Source organism: Cylas formicarius, unplaced genomic scaffold (assembly GCF_029955315.1).
Source record: "Cylas formicarius isolate icCylForm1 unplaced genomic scaffold, icCylForm1.1 PGA_scaffold_12__32_contigs__length_19106922, whole genome shotgun sequence".
Classification (NCBI taxonomy): Eukaryota; Metazoa; Arthropoda; class Insecta; order Coleoptera; family Brentidae; genus Cylas; species Cylas formicarius.
Window position 1 is genome coordinate 14,956,323 of NW_026844225.1, and position 21,736 is coordinate 14,978,058.

The 21,736-nt window shown below is 32.4% G+C and overlaps 5 protein-coding genes across 7 annotated transcripts; 4 read left to right on the forward strand and 1 right to left on the reverse strand.

The window, feature by feature from the left end:
• Nucleotides 1–3,030: 3,030 nt before the first annotated feature.
• LOC132695792 (fez family zinc finger protein erm-like) lies at nt 3,031–4,131 on the forward strand. The gene has a single exon (XM_060660257.1). It carries the CDS (start codon nt 3,031–3,033, stop codon nt 4,129–4,131), a length of 1,101 nt encoding a protein of 366 aa, XP_060516240.1.
• A 3,159-nt stretch (nt 4,132–7,290) lies between these two features.
• On the forward strand, nt 7,291–10,965 carry LOC132695524 (galactosylgalactosylxylosylprotein 3-beta-glucuronosyltransferase P). Of its 2 annotated transcripts, XM_060659820.1 has the most exons (7): nt 7,291–7,558; nt 8,120–8,296; nt 8,354–8,509; nt 8,572–8,794; nt 8,847–9,007; nt 9,061–9,351; nt 10,136–10,965. In XM_060659820.1, the coding sequence occupies exons 2-7, from the start codon at nt 8,279–8,281 to the stop codon at nt 10,241–10,243; spliced, it is 957 nt and encodes a 318-aa protein (XP_060515803.1). In that variant the 5' UTR covers nt 7,291–7,558; nt 8,120–8,278; the 3' UTR covers nt 10,244–10,965. The 2 variants fall into 2 exon arrangements, with proteins under 2 accessions (XP_060515803.1, XP_060515804.1); XM_060659821.1 differs by lacking the exon at nt 8,120–8,296.
• Nucleotides 10,966–11,100: 135 nt separating this feature from the next.
• LOC132695523 (regulator of G-protein signaling 7) lies at nt 11,101–15,592 on the reverse strand. Its single transcript, XM_060659819.1, has 9 exons — nt 15,209–15,592; nt 14,855–15,045; nt 14,487–14,793; nt 14,208–14,431; nt 13,547–13,767; nt 13,253–13,492; nt 13,006–13,192; nt 12,860–12,952; nt 11,101–12,728 (listed from the first exon to the last, which is right to left on the reverse strand). The coding sequence occupies exons 2-9, from the start codon at nt 15,008–15,010 to the stop codon at nt 12,666–12,668; spliced, it is 1,491 nt and encodes a 496-aa protein (XP_060515802.1). The 5' UTR covers nt 15,011–15,045; nt 15,209–15,592; the 3' UTR covers nt 11,101–12,665.
• Nucleotides 15,593–16,057: 465 nt separating this feature from the next.
• Nucleotides 16,058–19,010, forward strand: LOC132695858 (ceramide glucosyltransferase). The gene is made up of 7 exons (XM_060660399.1): nt 16,058–16,355; nt 16,435–16,576; nt 16,633–16,837; nt 16,895–17,007; nt 17,063–17,328; nt 17,942–18,131; nt 18,636–19,010. Exons 1-7 carry the CDS (start codon nt 16,258–16,260, stop codon nt 18,813–18,815), a joined length of 1,194 nt encoding a protein of 397 aa, XP_060516382.1. The 5' UTR covers nt 16,058–16,257; the 3' UTR covers nt 18,816–19,010.
• A 705-nt stretch (nt 19,011–19,715) lies between these two features.
• On the forward strand, nt 19,716–21,689 carry LOC132695859 (phospholipid scramblase family member 5-like). 2 transcript variants are annotated; one of them, XM_060660400.1, is made up of 8 exons: nt 19,716–19,805; nt 19,926–19,991; nt 20,040–20,108; nt 20,171–20,320; nt 20,374–20,600; nt 20,649–20,816; nt 21,285–21,434; nt 21,504–21,689. In XM_060660400.1, the coding sequence occupies exons 1-8, from the start codon at nt 19,745–19,747 to the stop codon at nt 21,558–21,560; spliced, it is 948 nt and encodes a 315-aa protein (XP_060516383.1). In that variant the 5' UTR covers nt 19,716–19,744; the 3' UTR covers nt 21,561–21,689. The 2 variants fall into 2 exon arrangements, with proteins under 2 accessions (XP_060516383.1, XP_060516384.1); XM_060660401.1 differs by lacking the exon at nt 19,926–19,991.
• The last annotated feature ends 47 nt before the right edge of the window (nt 21,690–21,736 follow it).

A 21,736-nucleotide genomic window follows, 5' to 3' on the forward strand; every position in this document is an offset into this window, starting at 1 on the left:
GATATTTGCCTTAAAATAATTAAAATTAACGAGGAAGAAATCCCAATCATCTCGCGCCCTTCTATTGTAATCATTTATAGCAGTGATCACGTGGGTGTGGAGTAAGTGTGCGTCGACCAGATTGGTTTTCGGGCCTCCCCCGCCAAGTGACAAGTGACAATCGTTTCCATGTTTGTCCCTAATCGCCTTAACAACGGGCTGCCGAGCAACCCTAGTCAAACCGACTTGATCTGTTCTGTTCCCGTTCTCCGTAATCGACAATTTAGATGCCAGCAACTGCTGACACTTATAATTGGTTATCATCGCTACGAAATTATTATCCTTTATTAGGGGTATGTTGGGGGAGAAGGTGGTGCGATGTTGGTATTGCCGAATTTAATCGTAGATGACTTCGGGAGAGAACAGGCGTTCATTTTTATTGTAAACGAACATTTGTAAAAAATTCACTTCACTTCAAAAAGTCAAGAAGTTGTTTAAATGCGATACTACATTTTTGTGATTTGTACATGTAAATTCCTATAAGGCACGTCTGGTGTAAAATCGCCAGATAAAAAAAATTCTTTAAAATTGGACTTTTTTCCTAGATTTTAAGATCAATTCTTCCTAGATATTACGTACAATATGACTCTAGTGTCATACCTCTCTACTGGATATCTACCTGAGAGTGGCCAATCCTATCGCAAATGGACTTATCGGTAATGCAGTATTTTAACAGAGTCAAGAAGAAAATTTTGCAAATGCTACAAAAATATCTTAAACGCATTTATCGAGTCGAGAGATGAAATATCAATTTTATATATTACATTTGTGATCAGTAAGAGTAGAAGAGTATACAATGTAATTAGTAAATAAATCCAAATTACTTTTTACAAAACTTCTGGATTCCTCCTGCGTCGGTTTTTGCTGAGTCGAAATTGCTGACGTTTCGCCAATGGCGTCTTCTTCTTCAGAGCTTGACTTCAGTGAAGAAGCCAACAGGATGATTGGCAAAACGTCAGCAATTTTGACTCAGCAAAAACCGACGCAGGAGGAATCCAGAAGTTTTGTAAAAAGTATTACAGTACCTGTGGAAGTTTCTTAAAAAAATTAAATCCAAGTTATTCCAATGTAATTAGTAAGTACAGAAATTTTGTTTGAAAGGTTTTACGTTATTGAAAAGTGTTCTATTAATTTAATACTGAAAAATATACCACATGACCTTAATAACACCCCCCTCATCCCTTATTCTATTAAGATTCGAAATAGATGTTTTCTCTACTGGATATTTATCTGAGAATGATAAATCCCATCATGGTGCGTAAATGGGCTTACCCGTAATGCAGTATTTTGATTGATTAATAACTCGCATGGACCCGAACTAAATGTGCCAAATGCTACAACAGTATCAAAAACCCATTTATCGAATCGACAGATGTAATATCCATGTATAAAATGGTATTTCTGATTGACTAATCAGAAAATTACAATGATATTTTTTTTTTCAAAAAACACAGATTTGTATCTATATGATATTCACCAATTTGATTTTAAGTTTATGATATCTAAAGATATTTAAAATAATTATAATTAACAACGAAACAAATTATACAATAAAGAAATTATTTTTAACAATATCATAAAGTTATCAATGAAAGAAAAGAATAGGTATTAATATTTTCTCACACCACTCAACTGCAATTCCATTTTCTTATATCGTTATTATAATAATTCTGAAATTATTTTTCAAAAAGCACAACCCTAAAAAGAGGTATTAATATTTTTTCTAATGAGCTTTTAATAATACAATGAACGCTCCAAACAAATTTCAATAAAATAATTTTTTATTGGTAAAAGTTGCTCATAGGGACCGTCTGGAAAATATTTTAAATTATTTCTTTTACTAACTAAACTGTATAGAATAAATAAATTCGGTTTTATTTTGCAAAAGAAAACATTTTATTACCAGTACCATATAAGAGTAGTTTTTTCTTTAATACACAATTAAATGTTAATAATGGTATTCTAATACCATCGGAGACTTTTGAAGAAAATCTGGCATCATTGGAGAGAGTGATACAGGCCTTTAGCAATGCCGGATTCAGCTTGAATATAAGAAAATGTCACTTCATTCAAGACAGACTCGAATACTTGGGATGAATTTTTTGGGACGTTCGTTTTTTTTGAGATTCGGAAATAAATAAAACGAACATTTGGTTATTTCATTATTAGTGGCAGTTTTATACTTTCTTGACAGCTTCAAGGTGGTGGAATAGTACTTCATTTTGAAGCTCTCTTAAGTGGCTCTTTAATGGTATAATTCAATAACTGAGACAACGTCAGATTTTTTTGAGATTCCGAAATAAATATAACGAATTATTTGGGGTGATGCGAGAGGAAAAGGGGTTATTTTCTGCATAGCAACATTGAACAAGGTTTTTTTGAGTTGCATTACAATATTTCAGTGCTTAATTTCTTTTTCTCTTATTCTTTGTAAAAAGTGTATTCTCTGTACAGGAGTAGTTTTCCGTTCTACTTCAGGATTTTGTCCAAGATTAAATGGATGACTTGCCTTACTTATTCCACTTGCCCACTCCATAATTTCAGTATCTGCTAAATTACAATCACTAAATATCCAGTTAGACATTTTTGCCAAGGGAATATTTTTAAACCAATATTAAAAAACAACGATAATTTAACAACCTGGCTTTAGTTATTAAGGAAAATTGTGGACTTTAGGATGGGTAATTTATAATGCCGATATTTCGACAAATGTTTTACTTTCCTAGAGACATTGAAAGAAAGCAACTGATCTTTCTGCGACAGAGCCTTAAGTCTAATATTTTCTTTAATAATTAAAATTTCTCAACCTTGGATAAAACACCGCAATTTTTTTTCTTCACGGTTTATCTATATTTATGCACCCTAAATCGAAGACTTATTTATTTTCTAATTTTTAGGTTTCGTTTACCAATTCTTACAGACTCTTTTTTTAGTGTAAGAAATATTAATAGAAGTATTAATTTGTTGCAGATGTGTCACAAAATCAAAAACATGGCAACAGAAGCGTCGACAAAATTAATAACGGAAACTCAAGCGGCAACGTCGAGAACTTTGAACTTCTCCATAGCGAAAATCATGGAACCGGACACGAAACAAAAGAAGAAAGAATCAGAAAACGACAAGGTGCTAAATTTAGCATATCCGCAGGCGTTCGAATCCGCGTTCAAAAAATACGTGCCCAACATGCTGCGCTCACCAGAATTACTACAAAACTACCCCCTCGTTTATTACCACCCTAGTCAACTAATGTTAGGATCCGTGTCCGTCTATGCCGCGTCCGCTGCTCAAGATGCTACCCCTACCAATTCTACCGTTTCAGCGTCTTTAACGACGTTTAATTCAGGTAAAATAACACCGCCGAAAGCGCAAAACAAAACGTCGGCCGCCATTACAACAAACGCGACATCTCCAACGAATTTTCTAGCACCCAAACAAAAGAGCTTCGAATGTGGTGAATGCGGAAAAGTGTTTAACGCTCATTACAACTTAACTAGGCATATGCCCGTACACACCGGTGCCAGACCTTTCGTTTGTAAAATATGTGGTAAAGGTTTTCGACAAGCTTCGACTTTATGTAGACATAAAATTATCCATACGTCCGAAAAACCCCACAAATGCCATACCTGCGGTAAAGCGTTTAACAGATCATCGACGTTAAATACCCACGCCAGAATCCACGCTGGTTATAAACCCTTCGTGTGCGAATTCTGCGGAAAAGGGTTCCACCAAAAGGGTAACTACAAGAATCACAAACTGACGCATAGCGGAGAAAAAGCTTACAAATGTACGGTGTGCTCCAAGGCATTTCATCAGATTTACAATTTAACGTTCCATATGCATACGCACAACGACAAGAAGCCCTTTACGTGTAGGGTCTGTGGCAAGGGATTTTGTAGGAATTTCGACTTGAAAAAGCACATGAGAAAGTTACATGAAAGTTCCAGCGTTAACTTGGAATCTGAGTACGCGACGGTCGTTTCATCGGGATCCACGAGCAGCGTTTATTCGCCGGAGAGCGATATCCACCATTTTATAAGCCCATTTATGAGACCGTCGATGTCCGTTCCTGTATATACTTCGAAGTTATTGTGACCCTTGTACCGTTACTATTAGAAAGTGGATATGTGACTTTTGTCGCGCTGTATAGATTAATACGAATAGTTTCGCAATCTTGTAAATAGTCTAATTCCAATGTAAAAATATTACGCTTGACAGTCTCTTCCTAGAGTGGACTAGACATAACCGTCTATACATTTCCATATATACACAGAGTGAGCAACTAAAAACTGTACTGACTCTTAACTAATGTAGGTCTTAGTTGTTCACTCGGTACAATCATCTTCATGCCGCAAGACTATGCGTGGTACAAGCTCGCCTACATTCGCAAGTCTCATTTTGCAAGTCTCATTTTGCAATTGTCCAATAAATGCATTTTTATATGTTTACTAACATATTTATACTTAAATTAATATTTTTTTCTAAAACATAGAATTCAAGTTCAAATTTTATTAACCTCAATGCAGAAGATTTGTGTTTTATAATATGCAAATTTTGATTCGAGTTTAACCAACAACTAGTTTTGAAGTAAAATTTTTATGTGTATTTTAATTGTCAAATCACATATTTCCTTGATAACGTAGTTTTCGCAAAAATTTTGCTTTTAAAATCATGAAATATACAGGTTGGTTGTTTCTTTTTAAAAAATGTTATCTGCTGTGAGTCAAGAACAACAATTTCTTGACAACTAAAGTAAAAATAAAAAAGTTTAAGATCTTCACCATAGAAAAAGCAGTGTAAATTTTAGCAAAAAATTTTGTTTTCGATTCAACGATAATTCCACATTTTTAATTTTTTTAATATGTTAAACATTTTCTATAATAACCCAAAAAATATTACAAGAATATTTCAAAAGGGAATTAAAATTTCAAAAAATGTTTACGCTGAAGATTTATCAAATTATTGTGTAAAAATTAATATTTTGTAGGTGGTGCAATTTCTTGCTGAGACTTGTCGAGCACTTACTGTTGCGGCATGTAAAAGACTCATAACGAAAGTTTTCATTATAAGCAATATAATAGGTATGCGAGCAAAAATCTACCCAACAAATGAAACGGCTTTATTTCGACGGCAATAAACTATTTTCACCGAATTAAAAGAAGATGAATTTGTAGGTGGAACCACCTTTTAAAGGTAAGGAAAATGAGTTGACCAATTTAATAGTACACGCGAAACTAGATTCTTGCCGACGGACTGGCGTTGTCTATTGCTGTAGCGAATAATGACTCGATCTCTTAATTTAATGTGCAATATGATAGCAACGTCCTATCTGTATGGGATTGCTTAGAGTATTATATACGTAAATCGATTTACTTTTTAGTAACAATATATTCGTGAAATAAATGTTATTTACTACGTCAGATGTTGTTTCTTTGTCCGTCCGACCTAGTTCAAACTCAAATTCGAAATTAAGCATAAAAAACTCACCCATCGTGGCTTAAATCCGAAAAAAAAACAACGCATTACAAAGTAAAAGTGATTCGACGTATATGCGATGCCAATAAAAAACGGAAAATTCCTGCTAGAACACCACTAGAAATTTAATATCGTTTAGGCGACGACATGAAGGGAATTTCCTGTTGTGGTCTAAAGGACCCTCCACATAATCTAATATCCTAATTTCAATGATTTACATACAGGCCGTTATTTAGTGCTAATATCCCTGAGTTGAAGGGTCGCTTGTTATGTAATTTCACACAATTTGGATTATTAATAACCTCCTTAAGAATATATGGTATACTTTGTCGAATTTTGTTGAATTTAATTAATAGCTCATTTAACGGAAGATCTTAGAAACATATTTACTTTATGTATAAATTTATAACTTAAAATCGAGGTGGAAATTATTCTTTTTTTTCTTCAAATTCTAATTAATTAAAAAATGAGTTTCTGTCCGTTCATAAAGTAATAAATTAGTTTAATAAAACTGTTAACGCTGTGGCCATTTTACTATACGACGCTTAGTAATTGGCGTAACATACGGTTTTAAAATGTATCAGCTCATAGGGGAAATGCACTGTTACATTGTTAAATTATCTTATTGAAGTTAATATTAAAACAATTTTTTGATCCACTTTATTCTACTTTGAATCGTGTTAACTACTATCTGAACGTTTTACCATAAGACCATACTTACCATATTTATTTAAGGTTAAAGGAACACCAAATTAATTTAATTAGTTATATATTTACGTTCAGGAGTTCTTCTAGACAACGCTATCGATGGAAATTTATAAAGTAGTGTTGTACAGTGTGTCGCATTTTTGAAGTTTTTAAGGCGTCCCTCCCTATACATACATAAAATGTATTTTTCTCTAGCCGATAAATTCCCAAATAGTTTTAATAGTGTCTTAAAACATTTTAACAAAAATCAATGGTGGCAGATAATCGTGTCACTTGTGTCCTCTGGCGAGTTCGAGTGGAACTAACTAAATCCTTGATCGTACAGAAAACAAAGCAAGGTCCCTTGACTGCCCCAAAAAACTACCATTTCATGAGCATAATGGGCAAGGATTTTAGTTTCTTGTAAAATGGACATGAATTTATGGCCGATATTACAAATTTTTAGTAGAGTGAAAACAAGAACAAATTGATAATTTGATAACAGGTTGATAATGCTTCCTCAAAAAAAAATCATGAACTACAAAAATATAAATATTGAAGTGATCTAATAACTAACATGTCAAAGTGATTAATTTTAACATCTACATCAATCCGCACAAAGGGAGTTGGATTGGATTGGATTTACTTCTAATGGCCACGACTACATTAAGTGATTCGCTAAACTAAAAAAAAAGAAGGGAGTGTTAATTTTGCGTTACGAATTTCCTTTTGATTTAACCGTAGCTACCCATCAAAATGTAAAAAAAAATGAATAAAATAACCCACCGCATAAAAAATATGTAACTAAAAAGAGAATTGCATTTTAAAAATATATTTACGACAAAGATAACAATTAATTAATTAAATTCAAAAATATATATTCATGTTCAGCAGTCCATAATTCCTGCTAGAAAGATGTTATTTTATCCACCGGATGTCCGGATGGTCGTGTCGCCACTGCCATCTGGCGAGTTAGAGCGGAACTAACTAACTTATAGACAACTGTAAAACATAGCAAAGCTCTACTGCAACGCTCGACAACCAAGTGGCGCCATTAAGCAATGATTAACAGAAAATCCTTAGCTACCCTCCTAAAAACTACCCTTACACGAGAATAGTGGAACAAACCGAAAAGTGACAGAAACAACTCCCAACAAAAATTTTGCGAAATATGCTTATATTGTCATTCTCCCTGCTTGACCAATTCGTGTTTTAATACGGCCTAAGATATTCATTAAAATGTTGTTGGAAACGAGAATTGTATTTAGTGTATAATTAAAGGGACGTAGCAATAAATAATATTTATAATGTCCCATAAAATGTTTCGCAAATTAGTTAAGCACAAGCACATAAGTTGCTGGTAAGTACCTACCCTTATTTTTTAACCTCCCGTAATATGCTGTTTACTGCAGTATCACTGTTGCCAAAAATTTCTGATCGATAAAGATTGAAATGCCGTATGCAGGTTTTATTGTATCATCAGTCGATTGACTATTTTGGGCAATAAAACACTAATTAAAATTTTAATTGTTGCATATTAAATTGTGGTTTATTTTTTATTTATATCTATATAAACGTTATGATTTTTGCCACGCATTTCATTGTATTGCCCTTTTATTTGGTCATTTAAATTAGAACGTTTGCGTAATTCTCCCATATTGCAGTTTTAGTTTCAGTTATATCTTCCCACCCCATGTTTGTTAAAATAACATTAATTTTTCCCCATAGTCAGCTTTATATTAAATTTAATTAAATTAAATGTTTATTCATTTTATAAATAGAAAATAGTATTAGGGTTTTTGTGGGTAAGTAGATTGTTGGGAGATGTATAATTACTTAGTAACATGAAACCTGAGACAATTAGTTTTTCTAACAAAAATATAGTTCAATTTTTAAAATTTACTACATAACTTTTTTGGAGGAATGTATGTTGCATTTAACTTAAGAGCAATATGATAAGAGCAGGATATAAGAGCAAAATAAATTTAAAATAAATAGGAAGCTCTTTGTGATAACCACCAGTCAAACTTTGATGACGATTATAAACGCGTCGCATTTGCCTACGGAAAAATGTTAAAATATGCTTCTCTATATTCTTGTAAGAAACAGCGTAAATGAAGTAAAAAGTAAATTAAATTAGGCTTTCATTTTTTAGGGAGAGATAGCTTCCAAAATTATGAAGATTCCTATGAAATTGTACCTTATAATATTTGTATGCGCAACAGTATTGTTTGTACAGTATCATGTGTATAATCCGTATACTACAACACAAAGTGATTACGCACAGTTTGAAAGAAGAATACACGCACCGGTGAGTTGTAAATGATGGTCTTAATGCAAACTATTAAATAAAATAAATTAAAATGTGTTTAGTGTGAAGCTTTAGTGGACAAACCGGGAACAGATGTTGTTCCTTTATATATAATTACGCCTACATATAAAAGACCGGAACAACTAGCAGAATTAACTCGACTATCGCATACACTTATGTTAGTCCCTAATGTTACATGGTTGGTTGTAGAAGATGCATACAGTACAAATAATTTGGTCGAAGATATCCTACGAAAATCCGGCATTAGATACTATTATATGACAGGTAAATGTATGTTAGGATATAATGAAAATCGATAGCACAAACGGTTTTACAGCTCCCATGCCAATTCAGTATAAAAACAAAACCAAAGGCCCAAAGCCCAGAGGAGTGTCTAATAGAAATAAAGGATTAGAATGGCTCCGAAAGAACGCAGAATCAGGAGTATTCTATTTTGCTGATGATGACAATACGTATGACTTAGAACTTTTCGCTGAAGTAACAAATTTCTAGAGCTGACGTCGAGTAAGATCAAAATATTTTAATTTTAGATTCGGAAAACCAAAAATATTTCGATGTTTCCTGTGGGATTGATAACAAAAGCGGGTGTAAGTTCACCGATTGTTAAAAACGGCGAATTTGCTGGATTTTATGATGGCTGGATTGCTGGACGGAAATTTGCAGTTGATATGGCAGGATTCGCAGTATCTATAGAGTTTTTGTTATCAAGACCGGCAGCACTGATGCCTTTTAAACCAGGATACGAAGAAGACGGATTTTTAAAAAGCCTTGCCCCACTCGAACCCAACCAAGTCGAGTTATTAGCTTCAAATTGCACTAAGGTATGAACATACCATTAAAAAAATAAGTTTGACCAAGAGAAATGATACTTGATTATAATTTATGAAGGCTAACATTCCTTAGAGTATGCTTAACTTCTGCTTACTATTCTTACTATTGGCCCAAATCCTTCTCTAAAAATAATATTTAAAAATTTTATAATCGTTTTATCGAGAGCGATTAAATTTGCGTCAATTAAAAAAAACTCAAATAAATAACGCTTCCAAAAGAATCCATTACTGGTCACGAGTTGGGAGTCCTGAGGTAGACAGTAAAAAAGATGGTCAGTTTTGGACATTTTGTGATCAAACGGCTAATATGGGACTTGTAGCTTTGACATTTTGACCTGACCAGCAAGTATTTGTACAACAGAGCATCATTAACGAACTTTAAAGTTAAAATATAACGATTAACCATTATATTATATTACTTAGGGATAACAAAATCACATTACTACTAATAGGAAATAGGATGACACTGAATATATATAAACTGTGAATAATTACGTAAATAAGCAGGTGGTCGACATTTACCTGACTCGCCCCCCTTATCTATGAATGTATATAATAAGGTATAACGTTAGTAATTACTGTTTCTGTTAGTTCCCTTAGTCTGTCAAAACCAAGACAATATAGATTTCAACGTTTTTATATTTCCATCATTACAATATATAATGAGGTGGTTGGTTCACTGAATTAAAAATCAACAATAGAATTAGATTCTACATATTTTTGTATGTCCTTGACATTTATCAAATGAAAGATTTTTTATGATTTTTTTTTTCAGATATTAGTGTGGCACACCCAAACCAAGAAAAATGAACCATCGTGGGCTTTAGATTATTCAAAGTACAACAACACCAACTTAGTATCGCTGAAAAGTATTCTTGTCTAAATATTTGTACATCTGGTACTGTAGGACAAAAAATAATAATAGGTGCCTATTTTGAATGTATCATTATAGAACTTTCAAGAACATATCCTCTAAAATCTTTCACAATTTTAACATGACACATATATTTGCTTCTAAGAAATATAAACACTTGATATAATTCCGACAGGGCTGGACAGACCTTGTTTCAAAATTTTTAGTTCCATATGCTTAATAATGAGAAGTTTACTGCAGCGTTAAAATAAAATAAAAAAGAGATTTTGTAAGATTACAATAATACTCAAGATTATTATTTAGTAATTGTTGTTTATATGCTGAAAAATTAAATTGTTGTACCTGACCGAAAGAGGAGCAACAATACTTAACTGTACTGGACATGTTAAAAAACTGTAAACAACCAATTATTACTAACCAAGGTTATATTTGCATCACCTGGTGTAAATGAAAGCATACAACATGCAAGAGTAAGCGCATTCTTCCTTTAGGATAGCGTTATAATTACGATATTATTTTTTGTATATTATGCCGTTTATTGATTTTAGTCATTAGTCTTATGATTTGTGATTGTGTTACGTAGCTCTAGAGTAAATATGGAACTTAGTTTCATACTGAAAATAACATAAGGGAACTTTAAACCAATAGTGCATTTCCCAATTTCTTGTAAAATTGTAGTTTTCCTTTAAAAGAAATAATTGTGATACTTTTTTATAAAAATTGCAAAATAATTTTGCATTTATTCCATATCCCATTTTAATTTGAAACATTGTTGTTGGAAAAATGGGGCTGTGGACGACTTTTTTACCTACACTTTATATTAAATACCTATATTAAGGTATTAAACACAATCAAGTAGATTGCAAATAAAATTATATTTATCTGAAAAGCTGGTTTTTAATTGACAGACCCTCTAAGAGGGAGGATTTTTTTTAAAAGGGCACATATATATATAAACTTCATTTTTTTTTTACACAACTTTATGTATTTCATAATTTGATTCTAGAATGGGCTGTTCTAGTTGAACATATGTATATACACGTACATTCATACATATAACGGCAATTCCTTTAACCATAAATAACAGTATCGTCTAAAACTCTCTGTACAGTATATAACAGAAATAAATCCAAAACTTTCATTCCAATGGCTTATTTGGAATTGTCATACAAGATCTTCTAATTTGGTCAGTAAACTTCTAAGAGAGACGGTACTGCTAATTTTCATATGGACAGATTGATCGATGTAAGTACTCAATATTCTTTGTGTGTTTCGCAACGCAATAGTGATATTACCAAAATATAATCATTTGCACAAATACATTCATTGCTCAAATTTATAGCAAATGATGTGCTACAATGTAAAATTCATTGTCCTTTTCTTATACAGTTTGTCCAAAATTATGCAAATCGTTATTCAAAATAATATATTCTTTTGAAAAATAAATAAAAATAAATTTTGCATAATTTTGAATATTGTGTATTGAGGCAAACTACAAGATCTTGTGTTAGCTACCTATTGATTATCGGGTTACCGCCTTCCTAACCAAACTTTCCCATATCCCACCAAAAGAGATGGGTAAACTTTCTCAAAATTTTGGAGCAACAAAATACGATATACGAAAGTTGGGTTAACAAATCGGCAAGTATTAACAAAATATTGTTTTGCGAAAAGGAGACGATGTGTAACAGCATTCAAAAAACGACCCTCTCTCAAAACACTGTTAAATATTTTCTATAGGAAACATAGGTAGCTTTCTAATAACCAAAACAAAAATTTTAAGGGTTTTTCAGAACCAAATGAGAATGGCATTGAGTATTATCTGTAATACGCTATTGAACATTGATTTTCTAATTTTTAGAGTCAGTTACACGCAATTATTTCGCATATACTTTCGCATAATGGCAGTGTTTTCCTCTACTACTGAATTCACACTGCTTACGGAACATTTATGTGTCGTTAAGCGGTACTATGATGAAGTATCCAATAAAAATATATGTTGAAGTAAAGCTTGGATTTTAACAGGAATAAATTTCTAGGTGCACCTACGTACCGTAATCCTTAGTTGCTCTTTATCAAAAAAAAAACAACAGATAAAACCGATTGAGGAATGATAGATGTGTCAAAGGGATAAACCGAGTGCTGTAAAGGACAACCAAGGATTGGTTGATTTTTATTATCAATAGATGGATATCCGGTATTATTATATAATATCAATAAATTAGCAATAAACATATTGGGAGTGAATTTATTATGAAAACTCAGCTTAGTTCAATTTATCAAACCGTCAGCTTTGATTTTGGTCACATAATATCGAATATTAACCACAAAAAAAGAACTGATAACAGCTGCCCCAGGCAAAAATGTGTATTGTCGAATTTTTAATTTAGCAAGGGTACCAACTATTTGGTCACACATTGTAATTTGATAGCTAAGTTACATTTTCTTTTCTCGCCGAAAATGATACTATTGAGCGAATTCCTTTGACAGATGTCTGCAAAAAATAATTGAATTATGTTGACAAAATATCTTTTCCAACTGTGATGAAACATTTTTAATCCAAGGGACGAGAGCAAATTCACTATCGGCAAATAAAAATTGAAAAACATTTATAAATTAACATACCTTTTTCTTTGATCCATTTAAAAATTCTTTGTACATCTCTGAACGGAGATATCTGGAATAACTATCGCTTTTCATCAAGTGGTAAACGTGAGCCTGAAAAACAGTTATGAAGAAAAACAAAAAATTTAAAACAGACTGCAAATTACTGCTGCATTATCAAATGCCCATCGATCAGGTATCTCCATATTTTTTTTGGTATATTCGTAAGATTGCGAATCTACATTCAACGGACATTTCGCATCAGAAGCAAGAAAATAGTCCCAGATTTCTAGTACCTTTTTCTGCACTTGACTCTGAGGCAATGCTTTCAATTCCTGTACCGCTTCCCAGAATCTAATAAAACAAATTCATAACACAAAAAACTCCATTTTTAATGGGATATAATTCTCTCACTTTAAATTTTCTCCGCTAAACTCTTTGTCAAGAAATCTTTCAAAATGTTCTCTGCCAATGGGGTCTGCTAAGAGTTCTTGCAAACTAAACGCCCATCTCCTCACTCTGCGAGCTGATATGTCTCTAGCTAACCTCTCCTGGTCCCAAAATTCTGGGTTATCAGATATCCAGGGATTAGGATATTCAGGTGGAACGAAAAACGAATCATATTCCAAATACTGCTCATAATATGCAACAAAACTAAAAATATGAAGGAGCGTACCAAACGGATCTTTCCTTAATTGAAAAACTTACGATTCCGCTGCTTTTGAAACTTTGATATTACGTCTCTCTAGCTGAATCTTTAACAAATTAACTTGCTTCTGAAGTGACGCTACGGTGACTTTCGGCTGCAAACCGGATGTGGACGGGGACAATTTGGGTGGACCGATTTGCACATTTTTCAAATTTTTCATAGGTTTATTAATTTGACATGCTTTTTTTATGTCAATTTCAGTTGTATTTACACAACCAGGCTTAAATCAGAACGTTATCCCTGTAAAGCTTAGAAAATATTTCTACAAAAATACCTCTATAAGGGGGTTTTCCAATGCAATACATGAGAGGACTATTTTAGGGTCGCTTTAAGAGGAAAGCTTCAGATGTAATCATAACAATATATATCGATAAAAAACCTACTTTACCACAGGGGACCAGTTTTATCTCATATTGTTAATTTCTAATTAAAGGGATAAAAAAGCATCCGCTGTCTGGGAAAATGAAGAAAGAAGGAAAAGAAGGAACCTAAGTAAATCGTCTGGCACTACTTAAATTTATTTCTATTTTATTATATATTAAGTTACCGCCAAATCCGAGAAAGCAAAAAAAAACAAAGATTTGAGGCGCTCCCACCATCTTCTTGCCAACCATTAAAATTTTTACAATTAAACCATTTACGATATTGAATTAACCTTACCATTGGTCTATGAACGTCCCAAAAAGCCCTCTCTTGGCTATCTAAAACTTTTCTTTCAAGTTTATCCCTCTTCTTATCAACTTTACTTTGGGCTTCTGCTTGCATAAAAATGAATTCCCATTTTCTAGAAAACATTTTTTGTAGCCTTGCCAAATTTTCAGCTTCGTAATCAGCTAGCTCGAGTCTGGTTTTATTTTGCATTGTTCTTTTACATAAATAAACGGCTATAAAGTATAAACATCAATACATTCAATAAATTCTACTAAAAATGAGTCTAACCATAATCTGTGTTTTCTGGCTCCCAGCAATTGGACGGCCAAAAATAAGGTGTTTGAAATCTATAAAAGGTCCCGTCATTTTTAACCGTCAACATATGGTCATCGATAGGGAAAAAATAACCATGGCTTGCTATTAAGTGGGCTAAATGCAATGCCTCCTGTTGATCATCTACATCTAAATTTTTCATCATCCACATTATAAGATCAGACCCTGTAAATACTGAAGGTATTTTTGTCATAAAACTTTTTACTGTTTTAACCACAACTCCGGTTGTTTCATCTTGCATTTTTTCAATGATTTTCTCCATCTGAAAATTGTGGGAAAATATGCATCAGTAAAAAGCCCTTAACAGTTTCAAAATTAATTACTTTTTTATATAGAAGTAGATTGGGGGATTCATCAGAGGTACTAGTAGGCTGCTGAATGGGAGCAATTTCTTGATTAGAATTGCTAACAGTACATGCCGAACTGTTCAAATCCGGCTTGCGCTTAACAGCAGCCTTATCTGAGTTCATGGTTACCATTTTAATGGTTGAGGAGGAATATTTCCTCCATAAACCTATAAAAAAATCCTAGTCTTAAACAACTGTGTCAGATTTTAAGCACAATGTTACGTTTGTATCAACGTAACTCTAAGCATCCCACAAAACTAAATATGTTAACAAAAATGGAATAAATAAATAAATAAAACTTCAAACAATCTCGCATAAAATTCTGCTTACCCCCATGTTTCAACTTCCAACGAGACGGCGAAATCTATTGCTGACTCCATTGAAAAATGCGCTAAGCCTTCTTGGACTTAATAATTTTAATTTTTTTGAGTAGTTATTAATTAAAACACCACGAGTAATGATGCTCATGTCCTTTGCTAAATTGTCTCATAGTTTTTATGTAGTAACACATTCATTATTTTGTTGACAACCTTGTTATTTACAACAATTTAGTACCATTCAACAGACGTTATCGATATTTTCTTTACCCCAACCCCCGATGTTTCCGTTCCGGGCATTCTCGTCATTTGTCGTTTCAAAACGAGGGAAATTTAAAATGGAACCTATAAATAATTTTAAAACTTGTCCATATAAATCTTTGCACCAGTTGTTAAATAGTTATTAATAATGTATGCACTGCTCCATAGCCAATTATGTAAATAATAATTATTTCTTAAGCAAATATCAAAAATAAATACTTGTTGTCTATAATCTGCGCCTAATGCAGGTGCTAGCTCAAAAATAGTGGAAATATACAAAAAATATTAAGATTCCAAAATGTTTGAATTTTGTAATTGTTTTTTTACGTGAATATGATTACGGGTGCACAACAGCACACTTTAAAAACTGTACTTTTGTAGAATATATTTTTATCTAACCGTAATATTCTATAAAAAAACTATTTTCTTTGATGCATCGGAGGCGACAAGAAATCGATTACTCATCCATTATTATCAGATAATGTAATAATTTTATTATTTATTTATTATTTCTTATAACGCATACAATGACGTCATTCACGAGAAATAATTATAGCGCAATGCTTCGACTCCCATTTTCTTCACAACCATGTCTGTTTGACATTCGGGTGATCCAACTCCCCACCTCTTGTTTTACAAAATAATATTGATGTATCATGGGACTACCGCTTTATTACGATTTTTAACAATTCCTAGTGGAGCTTCCACATTAGGAACAAAAACATTCATAAGAAAATGTGTACATAAATGTGATATTAAGTAACTTAAGTAACTATGACCAATATTTTTTAAACAAATGGAATGGCGCCAATGATTTACACTTTGTATGGTTTTGCGATTTTCTTTTTTATATTTTGGTGTGCTATGTGGTTACTGCATCTTATAGCAATATTTTATGGGTAAGGATTTTTTTATTGATAGTGTAAAATATCTAACATAACCTAAATATGTCCCTCTATTCATTAGTTTTGATTTCAGAAAATACCGCCTTCATAAAAAAAATCAAATGATACCCCCGGAGGAGCCCTATCCTGGAGTGTCAATAATAAAGCCTTTGATGGGTGATGATCCTCATTTATTATCAAATTTAGAAACTTTTTTTACAATGAGGTATCCCATAGTATGTACCACTATATTTTACTAAATAATTCTTTTAATTATTTATTATTTTTGTAGTATGAAATATTATTTTGTATAGAGGATGAAAAAGACCCTTCAATTGAGGTGGTCTATAATCTAATTGAAAAGTACCCCCAGGTACCAGCCAGTGTTTTTATTGGTGGCTCTTCTGTAGGTGTTAATCCAAAAATTAACAATATGCATAAAGCTTATGAAGCATCCAGTTTTAATTTGATTTTAATTTCAGATAGTGGAATACGTAGTGAGTAAAATTTGTTTAAGGGGTTTTGCAAAATAATTATATTTTTAAATTTTATAGTGAAAGAAGACACATTGCAGGACATGGTAAACCATATGACTGAAAAAACTGGAATAGTTCATCAAATGCCTTTCACTAGCGATAGAAATGGCTTTGCTGCTACATTAGAAAAAGTAACTACAAGATAAAATAAAAAAACAGTATTTGAAAGAAAACATATAATTTCAGGTTTACTTTGGAACAGCACAATCTCGAATGTATTTAGCAGCTGATTGTGTGCGAATTAATTGTCACACAGGCATGTCAACTTTAATGAGAAAAACAGTATTAGAAGAGCAAGGTGGTTTAAAAACATTTGGTTGCTATCTTGCTGAAGATTTTTTCATAGCCAAATCTTTTATGGATAGAGGGTGGAAAACTGCCATTAGTAGTCAGCCTGCATTACAAAATTCTGGAATTTGTGACATCTACAGTTTTCAAGCCAGGCTAACAAGGTAAATGCATTCATTTTTATATAACTCAATGCTTACATACTCATCATTCTAAATGATGTAAATATTGGTCCTCCGCTACTTTAAATATGTAATTAGTAGTATACTTTTAATTCATATTTAATTCACCATCCTCACATTCAAACACAAAATTATTAATCAGCAGGGTTTTATACATTACGGAATATTAAAATTGTTTGTTCCACCCATCCCAGTTTCGTTGATATGTAATTCCTATTGTAATATATTTTAACGAACCCATACTTTAATAATAAGCAAGTATTGAACATTTTTTTAATTTGTAATCCTAATCGTTGTTTAGTTGGTAAATTCATTGCTAAAACCATTAATATTGTGTCATATGAATAGCCATTTATAAGGATTGGTTGATACTAATTTTTTTTGCAGCTTGCATGCTTCAATAACATTTTTTTTTGTTTAATTCGCACTCCACCATTGTTGCATGAGAGCAAGATATTTTCGATTGCACAACAGGTAAATATTTTTTAGTTATTTAATTTCAATCACACACAGATATACACACAGTAGGTCCTAATTTTACTAATTTTTTGCAACTTATAATTCGGTTTTGTTGACCAGGGACATTGTGTTTTAGGTGGGCAAAATTGAGAGTTGCCATGTTGCCTTTAGTAATTATATTTGAACCCTTAAGTGAATGTATGGTAATAGGAGCATGTACAGGATGGGCAGCCAGTGTTCTGTTCAAATGGGAGCCCTTAGTATTTTATTTGATACACATCTTAGTGTGGTTTTTATGTGACTGGGTGTTACTTTCCATAGTACAGGTGAGTGGAAATAATGAAACGTAGAAAAAAAAAACGTTGTTTATCTCATTAATTATGGGTGACTCAACTTTAACAAGGTTAACTATTTTACGAGCGCTTGGGTTAGGTATATTGTGTTAACCTTATTATTATCAACCCACAGCAAATAAAATGTCTTTTGGATTATCTAATTTTTGGTGAAAAATAAAGACAACGTAAATATATAGGGCACCTTACAATTAAGTTATGTTTAGAGTTACATTATAAACTGTTAATTTATTCATTAATTGTTGGGCACACGCATTTGTTTTCAGTATCAATGAGAGTTTTATGAACCCCAATAAATTTAGTATGTTTAAACATTGTACAGTTTTAATTGCTTCCGATTATTATAAAGTTAATGTTTGCTGTCTGCTTTATGAAAAGTATTTTGAGATACATTTATTAAGCAAATTAATGTTCCCTTTATTATTATATTTATAATTTATATAATTATATAAATTTTAAAATAAGTTTCTTTTTTAGAATAGTTCACTACCCTTCAATAAGTTCGACTTTGTTGTTGGTTGGCTGTTTAGAGAATGTTCAGGACCATATCTCTTTATATTAGCTGTGTTTGATCCTTCAATTAGGTGGAGAAATCGATGTTTTAAATTAGCTTGGGGTGGCATAGCCCAAGAAATGAAACCTAGAATAAAATGTTAAATTTTCTCATATTTATAATCTCTTTATTCATGATGCACTTTGTACTTCACTAGACATGTAAGACCTCATTTTAGGTCGAACTTACCATTTTTTCCTGTAAATAAATTCAATATTTTATACATTTCTCGTTATATAATTTCTTAAACCTCTTTTTTGTAATCAGTATTAGTAATATATATTACTTCTCAATCAGTATATTATGAATTATTTTTTTCGCCGTCATGTACCGCAAAAAACCGGTTTGGAACATAGTAATGGTTTCCGGCAAAAATTTCTCAAGTAATGCGTAATACATTAATGGTTCTTATCTGTATATTAATCATTCATCCTAAAAAGCCCAATGAAATTATTAGTCATAATTCATATTATTAGAATTTCACTTTTGACACAGGGATCAAAGTGATGATTTAGTGTTTATCAAGTGCCCTTGCTCCTGGCAATCCATACATGATATGATGAATTAAATTAAACTGTCTGGTGAATAACTTCAAATTAGAACTATCTGAGTTTATTTAGATGTAGAGGACAGCTGAGTTTTTGCGCTATTCAGATTTTTTTTGTAACAATAAATTAACCATAATAAAATGATTAATTCTACTCCATTCTTTAATCCTACCCCAACTGCTTCAGATGAGTTAAATTTTATTTACTTTATTATGGTAAGTAAGTAAGTATTAAGGTAAGTAAAATTGTAATTGGTAGAGAGAGTGTGCGATTTTTATTACCATATGCAACTTCAATTATCGGGTAAGCGAGATGGTGAACTGAAAAAACTAGGTGTTTGATCATATTATTAAACTCAAACAATAGTCGGTGTCACAAGATTAGATAAACCTTTTGGGAGATTGTATTATCTATAGCCAGATAATGTTTCACAAGTGATGAACTTGATTAAACATTTCAAATTTTTCTTTTCCATATAGTTAAAAATGACAGAAAACGCAGCTTATGACAATACCCATGACGAACCAAATTATGGGCAAATGGAAGGCGAGTAACATTGTAGTTTAATCTTTTCTTTTTACGCAAAATTTTGTAAGTTCAACTAAGTAATTATTACCAGCTAAAACTAAGGAACCCAAAATTGTTTGTTCTTGTTATTGATTTTAGACATTCCTTTACCGGTATTTTCTGAAATTAATTATATCAATAAACGGGAACAACGAAATGAAACAGGTATAATCCACCTGGACCGCGAATAATAGCTGATAATATTTATTTTAGGATTTAACTATCACAATGAAATAACGTCAAGCCATGTCGTAACATCTCAGCCTCTTCGTTACAATGGAGGTGAGTTAATAACAAACATTTATTTTAATCCGGTCCAAACGTGATTTCACCGGAATTTTCAGATTCAGTGGTTACGAATATTAGAAGACCAATACCGATTTCTGTAATAAGCGCTGCGTCGTCTCAGTCCTATATTCTACCCGCAAACGGTTTAGATTTTATGAGAAATGCAAACCAGTTGATTATACAACAAAGCGTGGAACTCACAGATCGTAATAACTACCATTAAAATTGTTGCGGGGTTAATAGCTTGATTATTTTATAGTAATGGCAAATGTTTCATCAGAAAATCGCTACACAGTTAAAATTCCAGGGGGTGAGAATTCGGAAGCGATTTATTATGCCACTGAAAGCTCAGCTTCGTTTCAAAGAACTTTTTGCGGTTCCGGTAGGGCATTTAATATGAGATTATATGACAAAACCCAACAAGAAGCCGTATCTTTTCAGAGAAGGTTGGCTTGTGGGACTTGTACGTTTTGGTGTTACCTACAGGTATAATTCCTCATCAACGCTGAATGTTTAAATACTTAAACATTTTAGAGGATGGAAGTATGGGTGCCCCCAGGTGAAAAAGTTGGCACAATATCCCAGAATATACAGTTTCTTAAAACTAGTTTTGAAGTTTGTAACAGACATGGCGAAGTTTTATATAGAATAGAAGGTCCGAATTCGTTTGGATGTCTACTTGGAAAGACGCAGATCTTTCAGGTAGTGAATGTCACAACAAGAACTTGTGTCCTGATAAAGTTGTCACATAATCAACGGCGTAGTTACTGTATAGCAGTTTCTTGTTTGAACAACGGAAAATAGATGGTCAATCACAAAAAAAATTATAATAAGAGACAACAAAACAGCCTCGCCCATTTTAGAATTCAAGTTCTTGTTGAGCTCCTTAGTGTTATTAGCCATACCAGATAGTTTCTGATGAATTTAAAGGGGAAAATATTAATTTTTCAAAGAATCTTCCACAGGCTACTGTAATACTTTTTACAAAACTTCTGGATCCCTCCTGCGTCGGTTTTTGCTGAGTCGAAATTGCTGACGTTTCGCCAGTTTCAGTCAAGCTCTGAAGAAGCCAACAGGATGATTGGCGAAACTTCAGCAAGTTCGACTCAGCAAAACCCGACGCAGGAGCAATCCAGAAGTTTTGTAAAAAGGGAAAAATATTGCTTTTAGATTTATACCTCTGATGGTTTAACGCAAATTGGAAGTATTATTCATCAGTGGGACCGTCTATCCGTCTCCTACAACTTATTATTGCAGATGCCCAGTTCTATTACCGATAATCGCCACAAGGCTTTATTACTCGGGTCCGCATTTTTATTGGTAAAGAAAATGAGTTTTTGATTAAATTGTGCAAGCAAATATTGAATTATTGATAACAATTTCTTTCAGGAGTACATGTTTTTTGAAAGCGCCAAGAAGAAGACGTTTTTGAGATGTATATGTTAGGAAGTCCGTCGCATTTAAGTACTCTGTTTTGATATAAATAGCATTTTTTATGTTTATGATTATACTTATTGTAATTTTTTTATATAAGATTTATTCAAACGAAATAAAAAACTGTTTTCAAATAATGGGTATATTATTTTATATTTCTTGTATGTAGGACCACAGACACTAAAACA

Bases quoted from the DNA above. Each gene is read 5' to 3' on its own strand.
- LOC132695792 (XM_060660257.1), top strand. From the start codon at position 3,031: ATGGCAACAGAAGCGTCGACAAAATTAATAACGGAAACTCAAGCGGCA.
- LOC132695524 (XM_060659820.1), top strand. The intron at 9,008-9,060 runs GTAACAAATTTC...TTTTAATTTTAG, and splicing joins ACTTAGAACTTTTCGCTGAA to ATTCGGAAAACCAAAAATAT. The intron at 9,352-10,135 runs GTATGAACATAC...TTTTTTTTTCAG, and splicing joins TAGCTTCAAATTGCACTAAG to ATATTAGTGTGGCACACCCA.
- LOC132695523 (XM_060659819.1), bottom strand. From the start codon at position 15,010: ATGGTAACCATGAACTCAGATAAGGCTGCTGTTAAGCGCAAGCCGGAT. The intron at 13,768-14,207 runs GTAAGGTTAATT...TTCTGATTTAAG, and splicing joins GGGACGTTCATAGACCAATG to CCTGGTTGTGTAAATACAAC. The intron at 13,493-13,546 runs GTAAGTTTTTCA...TCATATTTTTAG, and splicing joins GTTTCAAAAGCAGCGGAATC to TTTTGTTGCATATTATGAGC.
- LOC132695858 (XM_060660399.1), top strand. From the start codon at position 16,258: ATGGCGCCAATGATTTACACTTTGTATGGTTTTGCGATTTTCTTTTTT. The intron at 16,356-16,434 runs GTAAGGATTTTT...TTTTGATTTCAG, and splicing joins CTTATAGCAATATTTTATGG to AAAATACCGCCTTCATAAAA. The intron at 17,329-17,941 runs GTAAATGCATTC...ATTGTGTTTTAG, and splicing joins TTTCAAGCCAGGCTAACAAG to GTGGGCAAAATTGAGAGTTG.
- LOC132695859 (XM_060660400.1), top strand. From the start codon at position 19,745: ATGACAGAAAACGCAGCTTATGACAATACCCATGACGAACCAAATTAT. The intron at 19,806-19,925 runs GCGAGTAACATT...TATTGATTTTAG, and splicing joins AAATTATGGGCAAATGGAAG to ACATTCCTTTACCGGTATTT. The intron at 20,817-21,284 runs GTAGTGAATGTC...TATTGCTTTTAG, and splicing joins GAAAGACGCAGATCTTTCAG to ATTTATACCTCTGATGGTTT.